Here is a 19796-nt window from a genome sequence, read left to right as displayed (position 1 = left end):
GCGGCAACCTTGGCCGTGATTCATGGCACGTGCCGAATCGGAGGGTGAGGAGGGCCTTGACGCTGCCTCCGGTGGTGTCTTCAGTTCGTGGTTCACGGTGGCTGGACGTACCCAAGCGGAGGCCGGTGTCGGACCGAAGCAGTTTCTCCTCTAGCGCACGGAAAGGGGGGCAAGAGAGAAGACCTGACACCGCGACCCTGGTGGCGCTTGGGGTCGCCGGCGACGTCATGGACCAAGCGGAGGGCCTCTTCGCGGTGGTCGGTTTGGCGGGGGCAACCGTATGCGCGCAAGGAGACGACCCTTCGTCGGGGTTCCTGGCTGGGAGAAGAGAGGGTCTCATGTTTTTTTTTGAGATGGAAGAATGAAGAAGATTTGAGCAGACCCCTAATGGGTTTCTGAATAAAGAGGCCTTGGGCCCGGCGTTGGCTGCTCCTTTCTTTCTGTTGAGGCGCAACTCATATTCACACCCACTTTCATTTCGTTTCTGCAAACAAAAAAGGAGAGGTTTGGACATTGGGCTCATTTCGTTTCTGGCACCTCCAACTTTACTGTTGTACCCCTAACCTTGGGCCAGATCCAGATATTTTTTAAAACAAAAACCTCTATTCTCCCTTCGCACACACCCATCTCCCATTCACACCCCCTGTTTGGGCTTAAGCCCATTCATCTGCTAAACCTCACAACCCCATATTTTTTGTTTCGTATTTAGATTTGCTTGTATTTTATTTGCACTTTGTTATTTTGTTCTTTTTATTTTATTTTATTTTATTTTTTATTTATTTTTTATTTATTTTTTATTTTTATTTCATTTTTAAATATCTACCCATTTAATAACACATGAAAAATACATAAAAACTACAAAAAAATAATAATAATAAAAGAAAATATTTTAAAGGTTAAGCACATATGTGATCGCTCGCATCGTCCTTATGCTAAAAATCTTTTCTCTTTTTTTTTATAGAAAAATACCAAAAAAAAATATTTTAAAGGTTAAGCACATGTGTGATCGTTCGCATCATCCTTGTGCTAAAAACATTTTCTCTTTCTTTTATAAAAAAATATCAAAAAAAATATTTTAAAGGTTAAGCACATGTGTGATCGCTCGCATCGTCCTTGTGCTAAAAACCTTTTCTCTTTCTTTTATAAAAAAATACCAAAAAAAACATAAAATCTTAAAAAACTAAAAACATCTGCATTTTCAAACAACAAACAATCTCTCAGCTAGAACTACGTGATCCTTGATTCTCCATCAAAAGTGGAGATACGTAGGAGCAAGGCTAGTCCTTGTCAGGTTCACTTCCCTATTATCCAAAATCATTTCAAAACAAATTTTCAAACAGTTTCCAAACAAAATTTCCAACACACTTTCTAAAAGAACTACGTAACCCTGATTTCTCATTTTGAATAAGAATACGTAGGAGCAAGGTCAATCCTTGTCGGGCCCAAAAATCTAAAAAATATATTTTGTTTCTTTAGTGTTTTATTTTAGGGGATAGTTAAACATTTTGTAAACCACATCATTTTCACGCATCTAATTAAAGGTACTGCGTTCGGGCAGGGGTTGTAGGGTGTTGATACCTTCCTTACGCGTAACCAACTCCCGAATCCAAAATCTAGTTTTCGTGAACCGTGTCTTATCATTTTATGGTTTTTCCGTAGTTTTTCAGAATAAACTATGGTGGCGACTCCAAAATCTCTTTTCAAAACCCATTTTCTTTTTTGGATCGTCGTCCCGTCGCGATTTCCGGTTGCGACATCTCCAACCTTCCAAATCAAAATTTTACTATCCAAAAATCTAAAAATGCACCAAAATTCATTCCAAACACAATCTATTGTCTACCATCCAATTCTGGACCAATCCTCTACTAATTAACCACCTAAACAAGTCTTAAATAGTCACACAACAGTTCTGAAATAACCATATCTTCGACCATTATTTCTAAAACTTTAAAATCCTCATTTTAGACCAAAAATTGACCCGTGATCCATACTAATCATTCATTCTCAGCATTTCAATAAAAATTTATGTCACCAACATTCCAAACCACAAAAATGAATAACCAAACTCAAATCCAAGAAGAATCATCATTGTCCATAAACATCATTCCCAACATTAAGCAATCAAAAGCTAGTTACCATCATTCAATCACAATTATTCTAAAACAAATATTTCTCTTTCAACCAAGTTAACATAATTTACTACCAATCATAATGAAAGTTATTTATAACAAATTCATTTATATAAAAAATCTTTTAATATTAAAATAATTAAGTGTCACTATTTTTAATTCATTATCACTTCTAAAATATTATTTCTAAAATATTATTTTCTAGGTTTTCACAACAAATATGTAATGTAGGCACATACGTTTCTATTTGTAATAGATAAAAGGTTAAAACAAGTTGTAATTAATTACCACGTGCTTGTAGAATTTTAGTTTCTTATTACTATGTTCTTTCTAATTTAGTTTTCAAATTTTTAATTCAGTATCATGTATTATCTTTACATCTTAATATCTCTTATAATTTTTATGAACAATTAAAAAAAGAAATAAGCATATTCATTGCAACTTTTTGTATAAAAGAAAAATCTTAAGATATTTTACTTTAATTGAATCTTACTATTATATTATTTTAAACCAACTCAATCTACATTTTATAAACTTTACTTCAATATTGTTTTTAACTACTATATATTTTTATAAACTTTACTTCGTATTTTGACCTCGTAGAAATAAAGTAATTTATTGACTATAAAATAAGTATTAATTTTTAATGTGAATAAAAGTAACTTTTTTATATAAACATAAGAATTAATATTTTAACATACACACACTTTTCAATAAAATCCACTCAATTTTTTTAATACATATATGTAATACCAAATTCAAAACACAAACACAGTCATTACAATAATTTTTATAATTATTAACGAAATTTTACTAATGAAAATAAATTTTTTCATAAATCCAAATTTATCACGAGATTTTAGATTTTAAATTATCAATATAAAATTTTTCAGTAAAATTCATCTATAAATTAGAATTTATATTATTAGTAGATACTTTTGTTGATAAAATTCAATATATTCAATTGAAAAAAGAGTTAAAGTTTGAGTAACTTGAGAAGTTGAATATATTCAAGTGAATTTTTAGTATTTTTCTTTTAGTTTTGTTGTTATTTTTTAATTGAATATCTATCATTTAGTTTTCTTGTTAATGGGTTTTGTGTATGGTATTTTATTGTGTTATCTTGGTTTACTTGATTTCACGTGTTAATAAATGAAAGGTTTTATTAATATAAAATAATATTGCAGTTAATATAAAATAGCAAATAACTGATTTAAAATATTATTTTAATTAAAAACATGTTTGATAATGAAATCGTCATATTATATAATAGTTTTTATGTCACTATTCCCCTCAATTGAGGAATTATTGTCGGGTGACAATGATTATTATCCACATATTTTCACAATTAAAGTAATACAAGTCATTTGTCATTTTACAATCTTATTTTATATTAACCACGAAATCTTACATTTATTTACAAGTAAGTTATGCAAGTAAGATAACGGGAAAAAATAACAATTATTTTATTGTGTTAAAAAAAACTAAAAATAAAAATTCAATTGAAAAATATAAAAAAGTTTGAGTAGTCAATAAAAAAAAATTAATAGGAACTTAATTAAAAATACAAATTTGTAAGAGACTTAAAACCATTTAAATTTAAAAAAGAACATGTCAAATTTACCTATCTTGTGATGTGACAACTTCAAACATTGTTGTAGGTTTGCCCATATTACCTCTACCAAATTACCCCTTTCAAGTAGTTCAATCTTTTTATTTTGTTGAAACAGAACCTTCCACATTTGGAAAGTCATTTACCTCATTTATTTACAGTAGTTGTTCAATATTTTCATTGTTAGCTTTTTAAGGTATTCATTACCAAATATTGTGCCCACACTTAAGACAATCTCCTAAGCACTCCATAGAGAGGGTTTTTTACCAATTTGAATGTAATAATTAGTATTATCACTTTTTTATATATATGTTGTGCAAATAGTGGTAATGCATATTTGTAATCGCGCAAGACCTTTCTTTTTGAATTGCGTTAACTTTCATATGGAAATATTCCTTATGATGACCAAGGACTTTTGCAATTGGAGAGAACACATATCATTGCATTTTGAACCATCATTGTTATCGAGCATCGCTATAAATTGGATTGTTAAAGAAGTAGTCACTGAATAACCATTTTTGTCCTTTTTCACTGTATTGATCTATCACTATTTTTTTTCCTTTGGACAAGTATTTTTATGTCGCTGATTTTTCAAGTTCTTCATCAATGAATTAATTTATAAAATCACTAAAATGTTTGTATAACCCAGCATGGAGTTGGAATTGAAATTCACTTATTTCCCATGACGCTTTCTTCCAGCTTCCACAACTTCAAAGTCCCGTGATTCTTCAATCTGCGGCTAGTTTGAGTTTTAGCCCAATTGTCTCTTACGACTATGATAGCAAGAACAATGAAAACGCTTTGCAGTCTTCATCACTCACTCAAGAACATGTTTCATTATGCTAGTAATGATCGACCTATGGATCATTCTATGGATTGGCGAGTACAAGTGCGACAAGCTCTCCACCGCTTCCAACGCCGGCAGCCACTCAACCGCCATTCCAAGTGCGCCATGCTTCCAACGCCGACAGCCGCTCAAGCATAGTTAAAAACATTCAACCAAAGCACGTAACAGATCCAACCACATAATCATATCATTTTCATACACAGCACAGTTTGCGGAGGAAAAAGAGAGGGAGAAGGAGAAAAGTAACAATGAAGTGTGACAAAGAATTCTGAATAGCAACGAGAGAGAAGGGGTGTAGGATTTTTGGATCTCTTAATGGATGCACGTGGTCAAAAATATGAAAATTTCAAAAAAAGCTGGAGGTGCAGATGGTAGAGGTAAGATGCAGGGAGAAGCACTCTATGAATTATTGTTATTTAATTAAAAATTAAGATTACTTTTTTTTATAGATAGTCAATTTAGTACACAAGTATAGACATATTTTATTTTTAGTACAATAAAAAACAAAAATTAATCTTAGTGCAAAAGAATTTAATTTCGTTAATGTTATTTTTGTTTAAACTCAGTTAATTGTTGAGGTAATTGGATATGTTTTTGGTTTTTATGACATGTGTTTATTTGAAAGAAAATCAACGTTAATGTACACTTTAAAGTCTTTTACCATTTACTTTTTTCCTTTTAAATTTAAAATCCTTAGGTGATTCAAAATCAATTGCATATTAATGTTAATTTTTCTTAAAAAAATATATATGTCAATTACTAAATACCAAACCCATGCTCTATTAGCTCAATCATCAACGAAATTTAAACAAAGCTAAGGAAATAAAAGTTTGTATATCAGGATTCTTTTTTCTGATTGTATACTTATGATAATGAACCAACTATTTATCCCTTTTTTGGTACAATAAGATTTTCTTATAAACAACATTAACTGTAATATAAATATGTCAACATTTTATATCTTTATAATTATTCATAGTATATTACAAAAACATACAAAATTTTATACCATAATAAACGTTATATATATAACAATAGAAAATTATAAATACATTTAATATTTTTCAAAAATATCAAAACTGACTCATCTATAAATGAACATTCTATAAAATATCTCTTTAAACTTTTTTAGACTACTCTTATTAAGCAAGTTCTTCTTCTACTCGTACCATAGATATATACGAGAAAAAACACGAAAACTAGTGATGTCTTCGTAAGCCTTAAATATTAATTTTAATATATTTAACATATAACGCAAACAAGAAGGGCCTAGGATTTGACCAATTAAGTATAAGGCTCCATCCATTTTATCACACATATGAATCTATATTCCAATTATGATGATCCATTATAAACATCAAATTTAATCTAGTGAGTGATTAGGTAGTTAAGTATTTTTTATTAAAAAGATTTGTACAATCCTAATTATTTTTCTTAAGGATATAAGTCATTTATATCTGCCCATAAAAGAAATATATATGTTGAAAGGAAGAGAATGTTAATCAAGATTTTTATGATATCTAAGCTCAACTAATAATATTGATAAAGTTTTTTATGCTTGAACTCAGCTAAACAACTCAACAAGTCAGAAACCTGACAACTCGATAAGTCCGAACCTGGCAAGTCTGCAATGGGAAGGTCGACAGCACGAAAGGTTGGCAGGCTGAGCTCAACTCGATAGTTTGAAGACCTAAATTAGTAAAGTAAGGTTGTAAGTCAAGCCTGAAATCTTAAAATCAAATTAATCAAAGTACAGTTAAGTAAGAACATCTTTGGCGCGAAAAAAATATGTTTTGAAATGCATAACAAACATCTAAATTGTTTTAATTGATTAACCTACTTACATAATCGGTCAAAATAGAACTAAATTTCTATAATTTACATCTAAATAATATTAATCAATTAAGACATTTCATAATCGATTAATAACATCAAAAAGATGTTTTTCCTTTAAATATAAGTCTTCCTCTCACTTCAAAAACACGAAATTTCATATCCAAGAGCTGATTTTGTGAGAAAGAAGTGTTTTCAAATTCTTAGGGAGAGTAAGAGTTGAGTCTTTGGGAAATTCATGAAGAATCCATCAAGATAAGTTTAATTCTATGGATTCTTGTTTGACAAATGATTTATTAGTAATATCTACACTTCAGGTGTACACTTCCCTTTTACTTTTTGTATTCTTCCATTCTTTATATTCTTTTCATGGTGTAATTGTGTGAAGTATTACATCTAGAAATTAATTCTTGATATATTAGGATTTAGGATTATTAAGGTGTACTTGTAATTTTGTGAACCTTATGATTATAGTGGAAAATATTTCAAGTTCAGGTTGCTTGGAAGAAAATTAGACGTTGGTTCAAGTTAAATTAAATCAGTATACAATTTATGTGTTCTTTCTCTTATCTTTTATCAATTTTGTGTTACTTTGATAGTTTGAAAAATTTTAAAGATTCAACATCTCAACATTTATTTTAAAAAGTTCAAAATTTTTTGAAACAAATTCACACCTTCTTAGTTGGAAAATATAACCAACAACTGTTTTTGACAATATACTCACCACATAACCTTGACCATATTGAAAAAGTACCAATTTATGATTTTCCAAATACATAATGCATTAACATATCGTCTTAACTTGTTCTAAGGAAACCTAGTATTTTTTTCTCAATTTACATATTTTTTTACATTTTCAAGAATCAAATAATTTAATATCTATTAAGATCCATCATATTTGTCTTAACCAAATAATATATGCACAGCATTCAAAAGTATAATAATAATAATAATAATAATAATAATAATAATAATAATAATGTTTAAAGCAACACAAGACAAGAAGAAATAAAATAAGAATTAAATTGAAAAAATAAATAAATAGATATGAATCAATATATCCCAATAAAATAAATTACTATAAATAAACATGAATTGAAAAGAAAAGACATTACATTACTATTTAAATAATCAGAACATTAAAGAAAAAACGATCTATACATACTGAAAATAGGAAATTAAATGATATAAATACACATTAGCAAAGAGAATTAATGTGTAATTAAAAATAAATTAAATGGAAGAAATATAAATTAATAGACAACTAATACATAGCAAAAAGTAAATTAAATAATATAATATAATTAATAAAAAATAATACGTAACTAGAAATAAAATAAATAACATAAATATAAACTAATAAAGAAGACCGATGCATAATTAGAAATAACTTAAATGATATAAATATAATTTAATAAACATGATGAATATGTAACTTATGATAAATTAGATGACATAAACATAAATTAATAAAGATGATCAATATATAACTATAAATAAATTAAATTATATAAATATAAAAAAATAAAAACATTATTTTATAAATAAATGTAAATTAAATTATATAAATATAAATTAATAAAGAGAAAAAGTAATTGAAAATAATTTAGAATGTAAAAATATAAAAAAATAGATAAATTAAATAATAAATATATAAACAAAAGAAATAATCAATGTATTAGTATAATAAACTAAATAGTAGAAGTATAAAACTAAAGGACGTAAAATAATTTGTAGTTAAAAATAAAACAGACAAAACTCTATCAATATTAATATAAAAAAACATTAACCCGTTTTTTTCTTTTCTTTAGTGGTATTTTCGAGAAGATGATATAAATTGTAGTACTAAGAAGATAAAGAGAGAAACAAAGAGATATGGTAGAGCGATAATGTAGAAAGTAATTTTGAAAAGAAATGGATCAAATATGGATATTTACATATTTTCTCATATCACTTTGTGATTTTTAATATATTTATTTTGCATCTCAATTTGATTTATTTGATAGGAATATTTAACATTCGACTTCGTGAGTTGATTTTGACTTGTTTAACACTAATACTTTGTCTAATGATTTTGTTTGTTTGTGTTGATTCATCTAACACTTTGTTTTGACTCGTCTATTGCTTGTAAGAATATAATGCCTTCATTTATCTCATTAACTCGTTTGGTCAATGATCTTACCAACTTAATTCAACTGTGAGTCTGCATTATTGAATGTGTTTGATGACCTTTGTCATCTATCAACTTATGACTCTTATAACTTAGCACTTCTTACTAAGTTTGCCTAAGCTTCACCTTCTTTCGTGTTTTCTTTATACTTCAAGCTTCATCTTTCTTTATGTTACACGTTGTTATGCTTTATTTTCACTCATTGAACAAACATTAATCCAACAAACATATATATTCATAATATAAAACATGGTTGCCTAATTGTTATTTATGAATGTTTAACACATCTCTGGCTTAGCTAGGCTTTCCTATATTCAATACTTATCTAGATATATTCCAATTCTTCTTAGTCATCTTGGAACATTGTTATGCTGACTTATTTTTCTTATTTCATCATCAAAACTTACTTATTATTAGACTCATCTAATGGGGTTTTTCAACATCTAATGCTAACATGAGAGTGACAACTTTCCTGAGCTAGACATCCTCACTTCCGTCATAATTGATTTTTCCAAGTAGTTATAAATCTCATTGGCACTTTTTAGACACAAACCTTTTGTACTCATTTTTTGATAAAGTAAATAGTAGAGTATACTTGACTTTGTTGTTCAATTGCACAATGTCAAACTCGTCTTGTGTAGTCTTCTTGTAAATCTTTAATGACATTATCACCTTTTGTGAAGATAGTCCATAGTTGATAATGTGTTAAATCTATGCATATCTCCATGTGATCCTTCCACTAGAGGTAGTTTTCCCCTAGGAATGTTGGTGGCTTAGTGAGCGATGTTCTTTTAGCGATAAAATGCCCTTCCATACCAATTTTGTGTAGGATATTTCCTCTAGTTGTTCTAAGACGTTCAATCCTTTAAAATTTGGGCTCTGATACCAACTTGAAAAAGGACAAAACATTTCACAATTTAGTATTTGATAAATATGATCAGAAAAAATTTCAACTTGACAAACACATTGTTAGGAAGTTTATCGTAGACTTTTAGGTTTTACTTTAAGTTGACATATGCACTATTAGAAATACATTGTAAAACTTGATTTAACAAAGCTCTCATTCTTTTTTTAGTTGCAAATATATAATATGCAAAATACATTAAATGTTTTTAGACATATTTGTCTAAAAACCTACAAAATATGTTTAATTCTTAATCAACACAATCAAGTTAGATTACCAAATTAATGTTATGAGATATAAGACCATTATTATTTAGACTCTAGCCATTGCTACCTAAATGCTGAGTATTTTTTGAGCTAACCACTCTAGTTTAAACACTAAATATTATTTAAACAAGTAGCCAATCTTGACTAAAACATAAGTATTGTTTAGAAATAATGACTCCTTACTAAACATTTTATTTATACAAAAGTGTGTGATCTAAAAGATCATTGATTACATGATAATGTACATAAAGAGATAAATGATTAAGAGTAATCTTTTAGGTTAGTAACAAATTAAACAATGTTCTTGGTCACAAACTAAAACTTGCAGATTGTTGAAGAATACAAGATTGCTAAAAGCTTTATCATTATCATTGTCAATCTTTCTTATTTAAGACACCTTTATACACAAAGATCCGAAGAAAAAAGATGTTGCAAATCCTTTAAAAGTTTTTGTGAGATCTTGAGAAGCTCTTCTTATTCTCTTGCCTTTTTCCACAGTTCAAGCTTGAAGATGCATTAAATTCTCTTCATGCTACAGTAAATGTGTATGTTTTCTTTACTTAAAGCTGATAAAAAATGAGACTAATCAAACCTAATTCAGATAATAATGTTTTTCTAATCTAGAGTAAAGTTAAGACTTAACAAGATTGAAGTGTTTAAAGAATTGACATTTTGACGTATCAAAAAAGTTGTTTGCATGAAGTATCTTTAGGCTATTCTATAAGAAATATTTGATATAAATGTCTTTGTAAACTTCTCTTGTAAGAAAAGAAGAGACAAACGTTCTTTATATACATAAAATAAGCATTAATAAATGTTATATATATATATATATATATATATATATATATATATATATTATGAAGTATTTTACACTATGTACTTATCATCTATCCAAGCAACATTTATTGGATAAAGGTATATAAACAAGATGTAATATATTTGTTTGCTTAAACGAAGCATTAAATATTGAAATTTGATGTTTATAAAATCATGTTTTATATTTTTTTTATTGAACACTTAATCAAAATCACATAGAATCTATTGAAATTTACTCTAACAACTTTTGATTAAAAAAATATTGATAATGAGATTTAATATATATATATATATATATATTTATATATATATATATTTATATATATAATGGTTAGTATCATAACAAATACTTTTTCAATGAATACTTTGATAACAACTACTTAATTAAAAATAATTAAAAGAATAAAATTACAATTGGTAAAAGACTAAATAAGTAAAGTTATAAACAAATTAAAATAGAATTTCAAAAACATCTAGTCTCTTAACTTGTAACTAATATATTTGCAAGCAAATTCATGGTCTATCATTTATTTTTCAATTGTTTCAAAATTTTCCTTTGTGAGGACTTCATATATTTTATTGAAGTTGTTTTATCTCTTGCTTAAATTAATTTAACTTTTTTTTTGTTGGAAGATTTTTTTTAAGCTTTTGCTTTGTTTTTTTTTTCATTGTATTTTGTCCAAGTGAATAAGACAATATGTTATTGGATCATAATCTTGACAATCAAGATGAAATTGAATATAGCTAAGATTTGGTTCATATGTTGGATTTGAAGAATTCTCTCTTTAAAGTCACATCCTTTTTCTTTAAGTGGTTCACTATTCTTGTTTTATTCCTATGCTTACCTTATGCTCATATGTTCATTTGCAATTTTATTTTATCTATATGATCATTGTTTGATTCCATCCATTCTATAATGTCGCCTTCACTATAATGTCGCCTAAACAAAACTTAATCATTTTGGTCTGCAAAGCCATTGACTTAGCAAAAATCAAGTTAAGGCAAACAACCCACCATGGTTAAGACAAACTTAGGGTCTTAACTTATCTTGCTACTAGTCCACCGACTGCCATATAATTTTGTTACTTTTTTATTTTATTTTTGAATATATATATATATATATAGATATAATATGTAAATATTTTCTTAATCTTTAATTGATTAATTAATAGAATTATTTTTTAAGCCAAATTATTCAATTACAGTGAATAATGATAACTTAAGTATTAATAATTTAAATTGTAACACTGTACTTATTTTTTCAAACAACGTAATAAAAATTTTAATCATTTAAATTATTATTTTTATTCAAATTTCAATTCGGATTCATAGGATAAACAAGACACTAAGATAAATTAAAACTACCTGACCACCTTACCAAATTAATAATATAGAGAGAAACTGATCATTCATATCCGACTTTGTCATCTTAAAAGTTATTTGTTAAATTCTTTAATCATGAAATTTAATGTCACATTGATATTTTTTTTTTAGAACATTTTTCATTTGGATGAAAAAAATCCACTTAGTTAGTGTTATATGACTGGAATAACTTTTTTAAGATAAAAAAAATTAAAACATAATTCTAAAAGATAAAAAAGTTAAAAACTTATTGCTTATTTAGGGAGCTTTCACATATATACTTTTGAAAGTTTCGACAATTTTAATAAGAAAAAATTGTAATGAGATGTTGGTGTCAATAATGAATTTCTAGCACTTTTCTTTGTAAAATTTAATTAAAAGTACATTAACTTTCACATGTAAAATATACCTACCTTAGGCATCTCAAATGTACTAATACTAGCATCAATCAAATCATGTAATTTGTTTAGCAAGTGTCAAACGACAATATGATGTGGAATCACGGGTTCCAACGTAGTCTGAAAGTGAATTAGGGCAGAGATACCTACAAAGCAGCCCTACTCAACATATCTCAACTATGAATAAAAAAAATCTCAATTATGAATAAAAAAACATCTCAATTAATAATTCAACATAAAAGCTATGTTCGATTAGTACACACGCGCAAGCGCAAATATTCATTAACGCAATTTGGACAAAACAACAACTGAGAACACAACCGGAAAAAACTTCATCGTATTACAGGCATATACCATAGTCCATACATAGATAGAAAGAATTACCCACACATCCACGAAAAACGGTGCGTTACACTGTCGGTGTCAGAAGCTCTGAAACACACACAAAGTGCAAATAAACGATAAATGGAAACTTTGCAATAGCCAAAGTGCGGATCGTGATGTTTGATTCGTAAAGCGACACCCCATCACAGCCCCACTTGCTTTTATGCTCCGGCGGTGCATCACCCTTAATAGATCGTCAGCGTCACCCAATCATTACGACGTTCCAGTGTTTGAAACTTGTTTCTCCCGGAAAGATCTCATCTTGGGGAAGATTTTCTATGTTCTGCATTGTTAGTTTGGTTAATCCCTGTAAGTTGTGGCGTTTCATTTCTTCCTCAGAGCTTAAGTTTCGGTTTTTTTACCATCTTTGTGTTTATCTCTCATTGGGAGGGAGTGGGTGTATATTTATTTGTTTAATTTTCGGGAACAATTCTTGTTCTTTGTGCTATTTAAAATTTCAATGGATTCATGGGAATTTTTTGGTAGTGATAGATCACTTTTGTTCTTTGATTTGATTTTTGTGATAAGATAGTGACATTTTAAGTGAATGCTTGCCCTCTCATAGCAGCTGGTTGGAGGGGCTAGAAGAGTGGCTGAGAAAGTTTGAGCTTGACCTTGTCATGTTTTGTTTATATTATCACTCATATCAATAGTGATTTTATAAACTGCTGCTTCTTGATTTCCCTTTGTCAATTATGTCATATTTGATGCCTGTATTAACATCTAAATCTGTAACTATTTAAGCATACGCGAATATATACTTCTGCAGATGAATTGGTCTGTGTCTGAATTCTGGGACGTGCTTTGGAATGGCTCTGTATAGAACCAGTGGTGAATTGTTGACCGAGAGAAGGGGCATTATCGATGCAGTTTTCAATTCTTTTGAAAAAAGCGATCATGGCTCTAGAGGTTTACGTCGAGGTCGAAGATTTGGTCGGATTACCAAACACAAGCTTTCACGCTGGATGTTCCTTTTAACTGCACTCATTTCAATACTTCTAACAGTTTATGGTTTGAAAATGTTTTTTCAAGGTGAGGACAGAGACACGCGTCTTTTCTATTGATATTTGTATGATTATATTCAAATAGTTTGCCACTGTCTCTCACGTATCAGAGAAATTTTACATGCTGATTTCTCACTTTTTGTATTTCTTGACAATTTCATTACAGCTAAAATGGAATCCAAGTTCGCAACAATACCCCTTATTCTGCAAGAAGAACGTAACCAACAAGGAAATATTATGGTATCGGATGAGGCAAAGACACCTAAAGAAAATATTGTGGTATCTGATCTTGGAATGGTGCCTAAAGGGAAGCGCCGAAAGCGTAAGACTCATTACCCTGCTCCTTATGTATCTGAAATTTACGTTTTATGAATTTAAAGTCAAATTTCAGTTCTAGCTCTTTGCTCCATTCCCTCCCATTTTTCTAAATGAAGATTTGTTGAGAAGTCCTTCTTAGAAAAACCAGTAGTGAAACGATAGTTCAGAAACAACAGATAGTGGATGAATTTGCATATTTACAAGTAAACATCAAGGCCAAATACGGATAGTGAAACATTTCTAGGATAATGGCATATATTATTTTGCTATCACCATCAAGCAAAATAGTTTCTTTGTGCCATGCGAATCATATTCGTTTGACTGGCAGAACTTGATTATAAATCTGGTTGATGTTGTTGTTGTGACATTATGATAGTTACCATTTTCCAAGTGATGTGTTATTGTACGTATGTTATTATGTTAGTTATATTTAAATCTCAAATGCCAATGGTGTTGCTGAGTTAAAATGACAAAAGAAAAAGCCTTTGGGATTTTTCACGGCAAGGTTACATCACTTGCTAATATTTGAATTTGGTGAAGTAAGTCATATGTTCCTCATTTTGCTGACTCAATTAGAAACTAAGTTTTTGCCTCCAAATTCCTTGATTATCAATCCTTCAGATTTTCCTTGTGAAGTTGGATTTCTGGAATCAGTAGAAAGCCTTGTTGAACCCCAAAGTTATGTCAACTCCACATGGTTTTCTCTAGAGTATGTTGACCACGAAGAAAGAACATCCAAAAATCATTTATTTGAACCTCGATTTGGAGGACAACAGACTCTAGAGGAAAGAGAAAATTCATTTTATGCAAAAAATCAGACACTTCATTGTGGTTTTGTCAAAGGGCCACCAGGACATCCAAGCACTGGATTTGATATAAATGAAAAAGATAAGGCATACATGTACAAATGTAAGGTTGCAGTTTCTTCATGCATTTTTGGAAGCTCTGATTTCCTCCGAAGGCCTACAAGTAGACTGGTAATTCTGCAAATTCTTTTAGAATATGTTTTTGGTGTTGTGTAAATTATCCTTGTTAAAAACAAACCAGTATTTAGTCAAGGTTTTCTTTGATCAAATGCTGAAATGTAGCCAAAAACTCAAATTGTTAGTCTAATAAAGTGATGAAAGTTTTAATTATTGGAGCCACAAAAGTAATATGTATGTCAAAGATATTGAGTCACAATCAGATAATTTATGTTGCATGTGTGCTGTTTATCGGCCTCCCCCTGTCCTAGGTTTTGTAGAGTAGTAATAAGCAATGCAGCAAAACAACATAATAAAGAAACTAATAGGAGAGAGAAACTTGTAGAACCTTGTAGAATCGACAGACTTGGATCTCTCTCAAATGAGAAAGTTCGTTCCCCAAATTTTCCATTTGAGTCAAATCTGTTGTATTAGATCGGTTTGGTTTTCTTAAAACATCTCCCTAGTTCATAGTGATAATGGAGTGTATTAGTACAGTCTTTTCTTCAAATTAATATTTCTACAATATTTTCTCTTTTTATTTCATTTGCTAGACTTTTTGCTATGAAGTAGTAGAACCCTGAAACTTAATTATCTACCTAAATTATGTGATTACAATATTTCATTTATAGATTAATCATTAATGCGTACTGTCTTTGATTTATAAAGCATATGGTGAGAATGTTATATATGATTCTTTGCTGCAATGCAGATCAGTCAATATTCAAAGGACAATGTTTGTTTTGTTATGTTCTTGGATGATCAAACACTATCCAAACTTTCATCAGAAGGAAACAGTCCCGATGAGACAGGTCACATTGGCTTGTGGAAAATTGTTGTTGTAAAAAACTTACCATATGAAGACATGAGGAGAACTGGCAAGGTGCCAAAATTTTTATCACATCGCCTCTTCCCAAATTCTAGGTAGTTCTAACAGTCTATTCAAGTATCCAACTGTTCTGGCTTCCCATTCTTCATTTTCATGTTGTTTAAAAACCGTTGCTTGGTAGGTATTCAATTTGGCTTGACAGCAAGATGCGACTCAACTCTGACCCTATGCTGATTATTGAATATTTTTTGTGGCGAAAGAAGGCAGAATATGCCATCTCAAATCACTATGATCGCCACAATGTTTGGGAGGAGGTACTCCAAAATAAGCGCTTAAATAAATACAACCATACAGCAATTGATGAACAGTTTAACTTTTACCTGTCCGATGGCCTCCCCAAGGTTGACCCTTCAAAGTCAAATGATCCTCTTCCGAGTTGTGAGGCTCTTTTCATCTTTGTTTATTGTGAAATACCTGTTTCTTCTCCTTGTGCGTTATAAGATTCCAATTATTGAGTCTTTGACCATGCAGATGTTCCCGAGGGTTCCTTCATAATCAGGGCACATACACCTATGTCAAATTTATTTTCATGTCTTTGGTTCAATGAAGTTGATCGATTTACATCTCGTGATCAACTAAGCTTCGCTTATACTTATTTAAAACTCAGGAGAATGAATCCAGAGAGACCATTTCAGCTATATATGTTCAAGGTGAATTTTTACACGACATTTACTCACACTCACTAAGTGCATGGCCATATAAAGTGAGGGTTATTTCTATGACAATTTATAAAAAGTGTTTTCTGCATAAAACTTTCTGATTCTCTTAATTTTGACCCTTTACAAGTCACGTAGGTTTTTGCAGCCTCGCATACCTAATGGTCATGTTCTATCCTGTTAATTCAGGAACACATCCTTCCTCTCCTTTCCTCCCACTGAAAAAAATAAAAGGAGTGGAATTTTTATTTTGTAAATAACTAAGTTTTTGCTCTATAGTGTTGCTTTAAAGGCATTCATGTGGTAACTATCTGTGCAGGATTGTGAACGCAGAGCATTAGTGAAGCTATTCCGGCACAGGTCACTTCCATCTCTACTAGAGACTGCTTGATCAGTTCCAGATCTTAAAGGTGCCTTTTGTTGCCGCATGATCATGTACTGTTCATTTTGATTGTTTTGAGTGCCATCCTAAGAATATGATTCTATTATTCTTCATATGGTATCACTAACTGTCTTATTTGATGAATTAGTTCACTCTACTAAATAAGACTTGCAGAATTATCTAATCAATTTTGTAATGAGAGAATTCAAGGCATATGAACATGTATGATTGTATCTGTTAGCTGAACTTTGGAACTTGAAGCATCGGCTGAAAGAGGGCAAACCAGTATTGAACAAGTTCAAATTTTTTTGAGGGAAAAAAAATCATCTGATGCTTGATACAATACATTTGAGAAATGGTTGAAAATTATGACGCTTTTTTCTTTTTACACCCTCTCATGACCAGAGTGAAACTCAGAATCTTTCAATCTGTAGTCTTTATTTTGAACCTTCCTACTCTGTACGCTCTTGATCTTCTTTCTTACGGAAGCTTCCTCACAAGACATGTGTAATATGTGAAGGGATGCACACTACTCTAAGGGCACAGGTCATTATATTTGACATCCCTTCCAGCTTGACTAGCCTGACAAGACATGTGATGTGTTTTAAGCTGGAGCAAAGAGAGAGGCAAACTCATTACTTGCTGCACAGTGGATTCTTATTCTTCTTGGAGCCACGGCTGAAGAGTGATTGCAGGTGCATTTTGTGGCCAAGGATTTTACTCCATTATGGGGTTCAGTGGAAGTTGTTTATGTGGGAAAGGCAAGTTGATCAAGGTTTTTGTTAGTTCAGCTTCCTCCTGTTTAGTGTCTAGTGTGGGGGATGAGGGTGATTTTGCTAACATGTAAGAATACTTTCTTTTTTCTATTTGTGTAAACATGCAACAGGTTCTCCTTCCTCTCCCAGTCATAAATAGAGGTTATTGGGTAGTAGTTGCTTGTCATAAAAACTGTAAATTGCCTTTCATTTAGTAACATTTTTGGTGAAAGAGAAATCTTCTTTCTGTAATGTGTCTTCAAATCAAAATAAATAAAATAAAGTTTAAGTGTTTTTATGCCATGTGATTGCTTAGAAAGCGACTTGAAGCTCTGATCTTGTATTTTTATTTTTATATTTAACATTTGCTTGAGTGGACGAGATATTGATTCCAAACTTTGTAGCTATTTTTGTTAATAACATTCCAAATCTGAAGCCGGAAAAGCACACTGGTTATAACGTTGACTCAGTTAATATATTGACATCTTTACATCATTTTAAGGTCTAGAACAGTGGTTATATATATATATATATATATATATATATATATATATATATATATATATATATATATATATATATATTTATACACACTGTTGGAAGGTTATAGATATACGAGCAAGTGAAAATATATGAACCAAATGTACCTTATCCAGAAATAGAAAAGATTTTACAAAATTATAGTAGAAGTAGTTGGTTTGGTAAAGATTGAACGTATTTAGATTTGTTGAGATCTGAGCTGACCGATATTTATAACACTTTTTAAGGTATTGATTTTCTTACAGGGTTAAAATCTTTTAATAATTTTTTCTATATGTAATAATTCACTTCTAACTCATGACTAATGACTGATAGTTATTCTTTTGAAAAAATCGTACTAGTCATTCAAATTTTCAATGATTCAACCAGGTCACATTAATATTAATAAAATTATTTAATAATATAAATATAAAAAATAATATTACAAAAACATAATGGCATACTTTTATGATACTAAAATTTAAAATAAACTAAGTTTATAGGTTTCTAATATTTACAGCAATACAACAGTTTAAATAAAATACAAGATAAATCATATGTTTGATGCTTAAAAAATTTCGAATATATTAATACGTCTCCGAAGAAATTTCATATTATTTTCAAAAGTTTAAAATATTGTTTAGGTCTTCGTTAGTAATATGCATAGAGAACAGAATTGTGAATGACGGTTTTAACACGTGAATTATGCAACTAATCGATTTTTAGTTATATATAATAATGATTATGTTAAGAATATCGCTCATGTAAGCTTTTCATAAAATATACTCAAAAGTTTTATAGGAAACTACAAAATATATTTAACTTTTAGAGACAAAAATAGTATAAATATTTTGGGGACGTATTCAATATTTTAAGATATTTACACACATAGGAAAGATAATTAACTGGAAAATATGTGTATTAATTATACTTAAATACAAATTTCAATAATATACATAAAATTATTAATAATAAGAACTTTATATACTGAATAAAAAAAAAATAAAACCGACTAATATTTTAAATCTTTTATTTAGAAATAAATAAAATTTTTATTTATTAGTTTTTTCATGTTGAACCGATTTTTTAGTGGTTTGACACCAGTTCAATACCGGTTTTGGACAACAATCAAATTGCATGAGGGAGCGGTTCTGGCCGGAGAACATGATTATATATATATATATATATATATACCCTATTTATAAAAAAAAATATACAGTGATATTTTAATAATTTTTATTTTTTATTTAAAATAAAAAATAAACAAAAATCAGAATCGAATACTCTTAATTTTAAAACTTAAAATTCATATTTAATACACTCTATAAGTTAGCAAATATATATATATATATATATATATATATATAATATTTAATTTATTTATCTTTTTCTTTTCTAATATTTTATTCAATGTCTTGAAAGGAGTTAAGTGATAATAATTCGTGATGAATGCACGTGTTAAAATATTGATTATAAATTTATATTTTACTTAGTGTGTTTTAATCCTAAAAACTTGTTAAATGAGTTTAAAATATACAAGTGATTTAATTTATTTCAAAGGTTTGGAAGACTTATATTAAAATGTAT

At 29.3% G+C, this 19796-nt stretch overlaps 1 protein-coding gene across 3 annotated transcripts; it reads left to right on the top strand.

The window, feature by feature from the left end:
* Positions 1-12606: 12606 nt before the first annotated feature.
* On the top strand, positions 12607-17993 carry LOC108322849 (probable hexosyltransferase MUCI70). 3 transcript variants are annotated; one of them, XM_017555122.2, is made up of 9 exons: positions 12607-13033; positions 13494-13756; positions 13895-14050; positions 14668-15023; positions 15721-15932; positions 16019-16275; positions 16369-16547; positions 16873-16963; positions 17456-17993. In XM_017555122.2, the coding sequence occupies exons 2-8, from the start codon at positions 13534-13536 to the stop codon at positions 16942-16944; spliced, it is 1455 nt and encodes a 484-aa protein (XP_017410611.1). In that variant the 5' UTR covers positions 12607-13033; positions 13494-13533; the 3' UTR covers positions 16945-16963; positions 17456-17993. The 3 variants fall into 3 exon arrangements, with proteins under 3 accessions (XP_017410611.1, XP_052725935.1, XP_052725931.1); XM_052869975.1 differs by having other exon boundaries at positions 16873-16988; XM_052869971.1 differs by having other exon boundaries at positions 16873-17993.
* The last annotated feature ends 1803 nt before the right edge of the window (positions 17994-19796 follow it).

The sequence above is a fragment of the Vigna angularis genome, chromosome 1 (assembly GCF_016808095.1).
Source record: "Vigna angularis cultivar LongXiaoDou No.4 chromosome 1, ASM1680809v1, whole genome shotgun sequence".
NCBI lineage: Eukaryota > Viridiplantae > Streptophyta > Magnoliopsida > Fabales > Fabaceae > Vigna > Vigna angularis.
Note: the sequence above shows the minus strand (reverse complement) of the source record. Positions and strands in the feature narration are given on the sequence as shown.

What these genes read in the sequence shown, in the direction of transcription:
- LOC108322849 (XM_017555122.2), top strand. Translation starts at nt 13,534, where the DNA reads ATGGCTCTGTATAGAACCAGTGGTGAATTGTTGACCGAGAGAAGGGGC. An exon ending in TTTGAAAATGTTTTTTCAAG is followed by an intron (nt 13,757 to 13,894) that starts GTGAGGACAGAG and finishes ATTTCATTACAG; the next exon opens with CTAAAATGGAATCCAAGTTC. An exon ending in GAAGGCCTACAAGTAGACTG is followed by an intron (nt 15,024 to 15,720) that starts GTAATTCTGCAA and finishes GCTGCAATGCAG; the next exon opens with ATCAGTCAATATTCAAAGGA.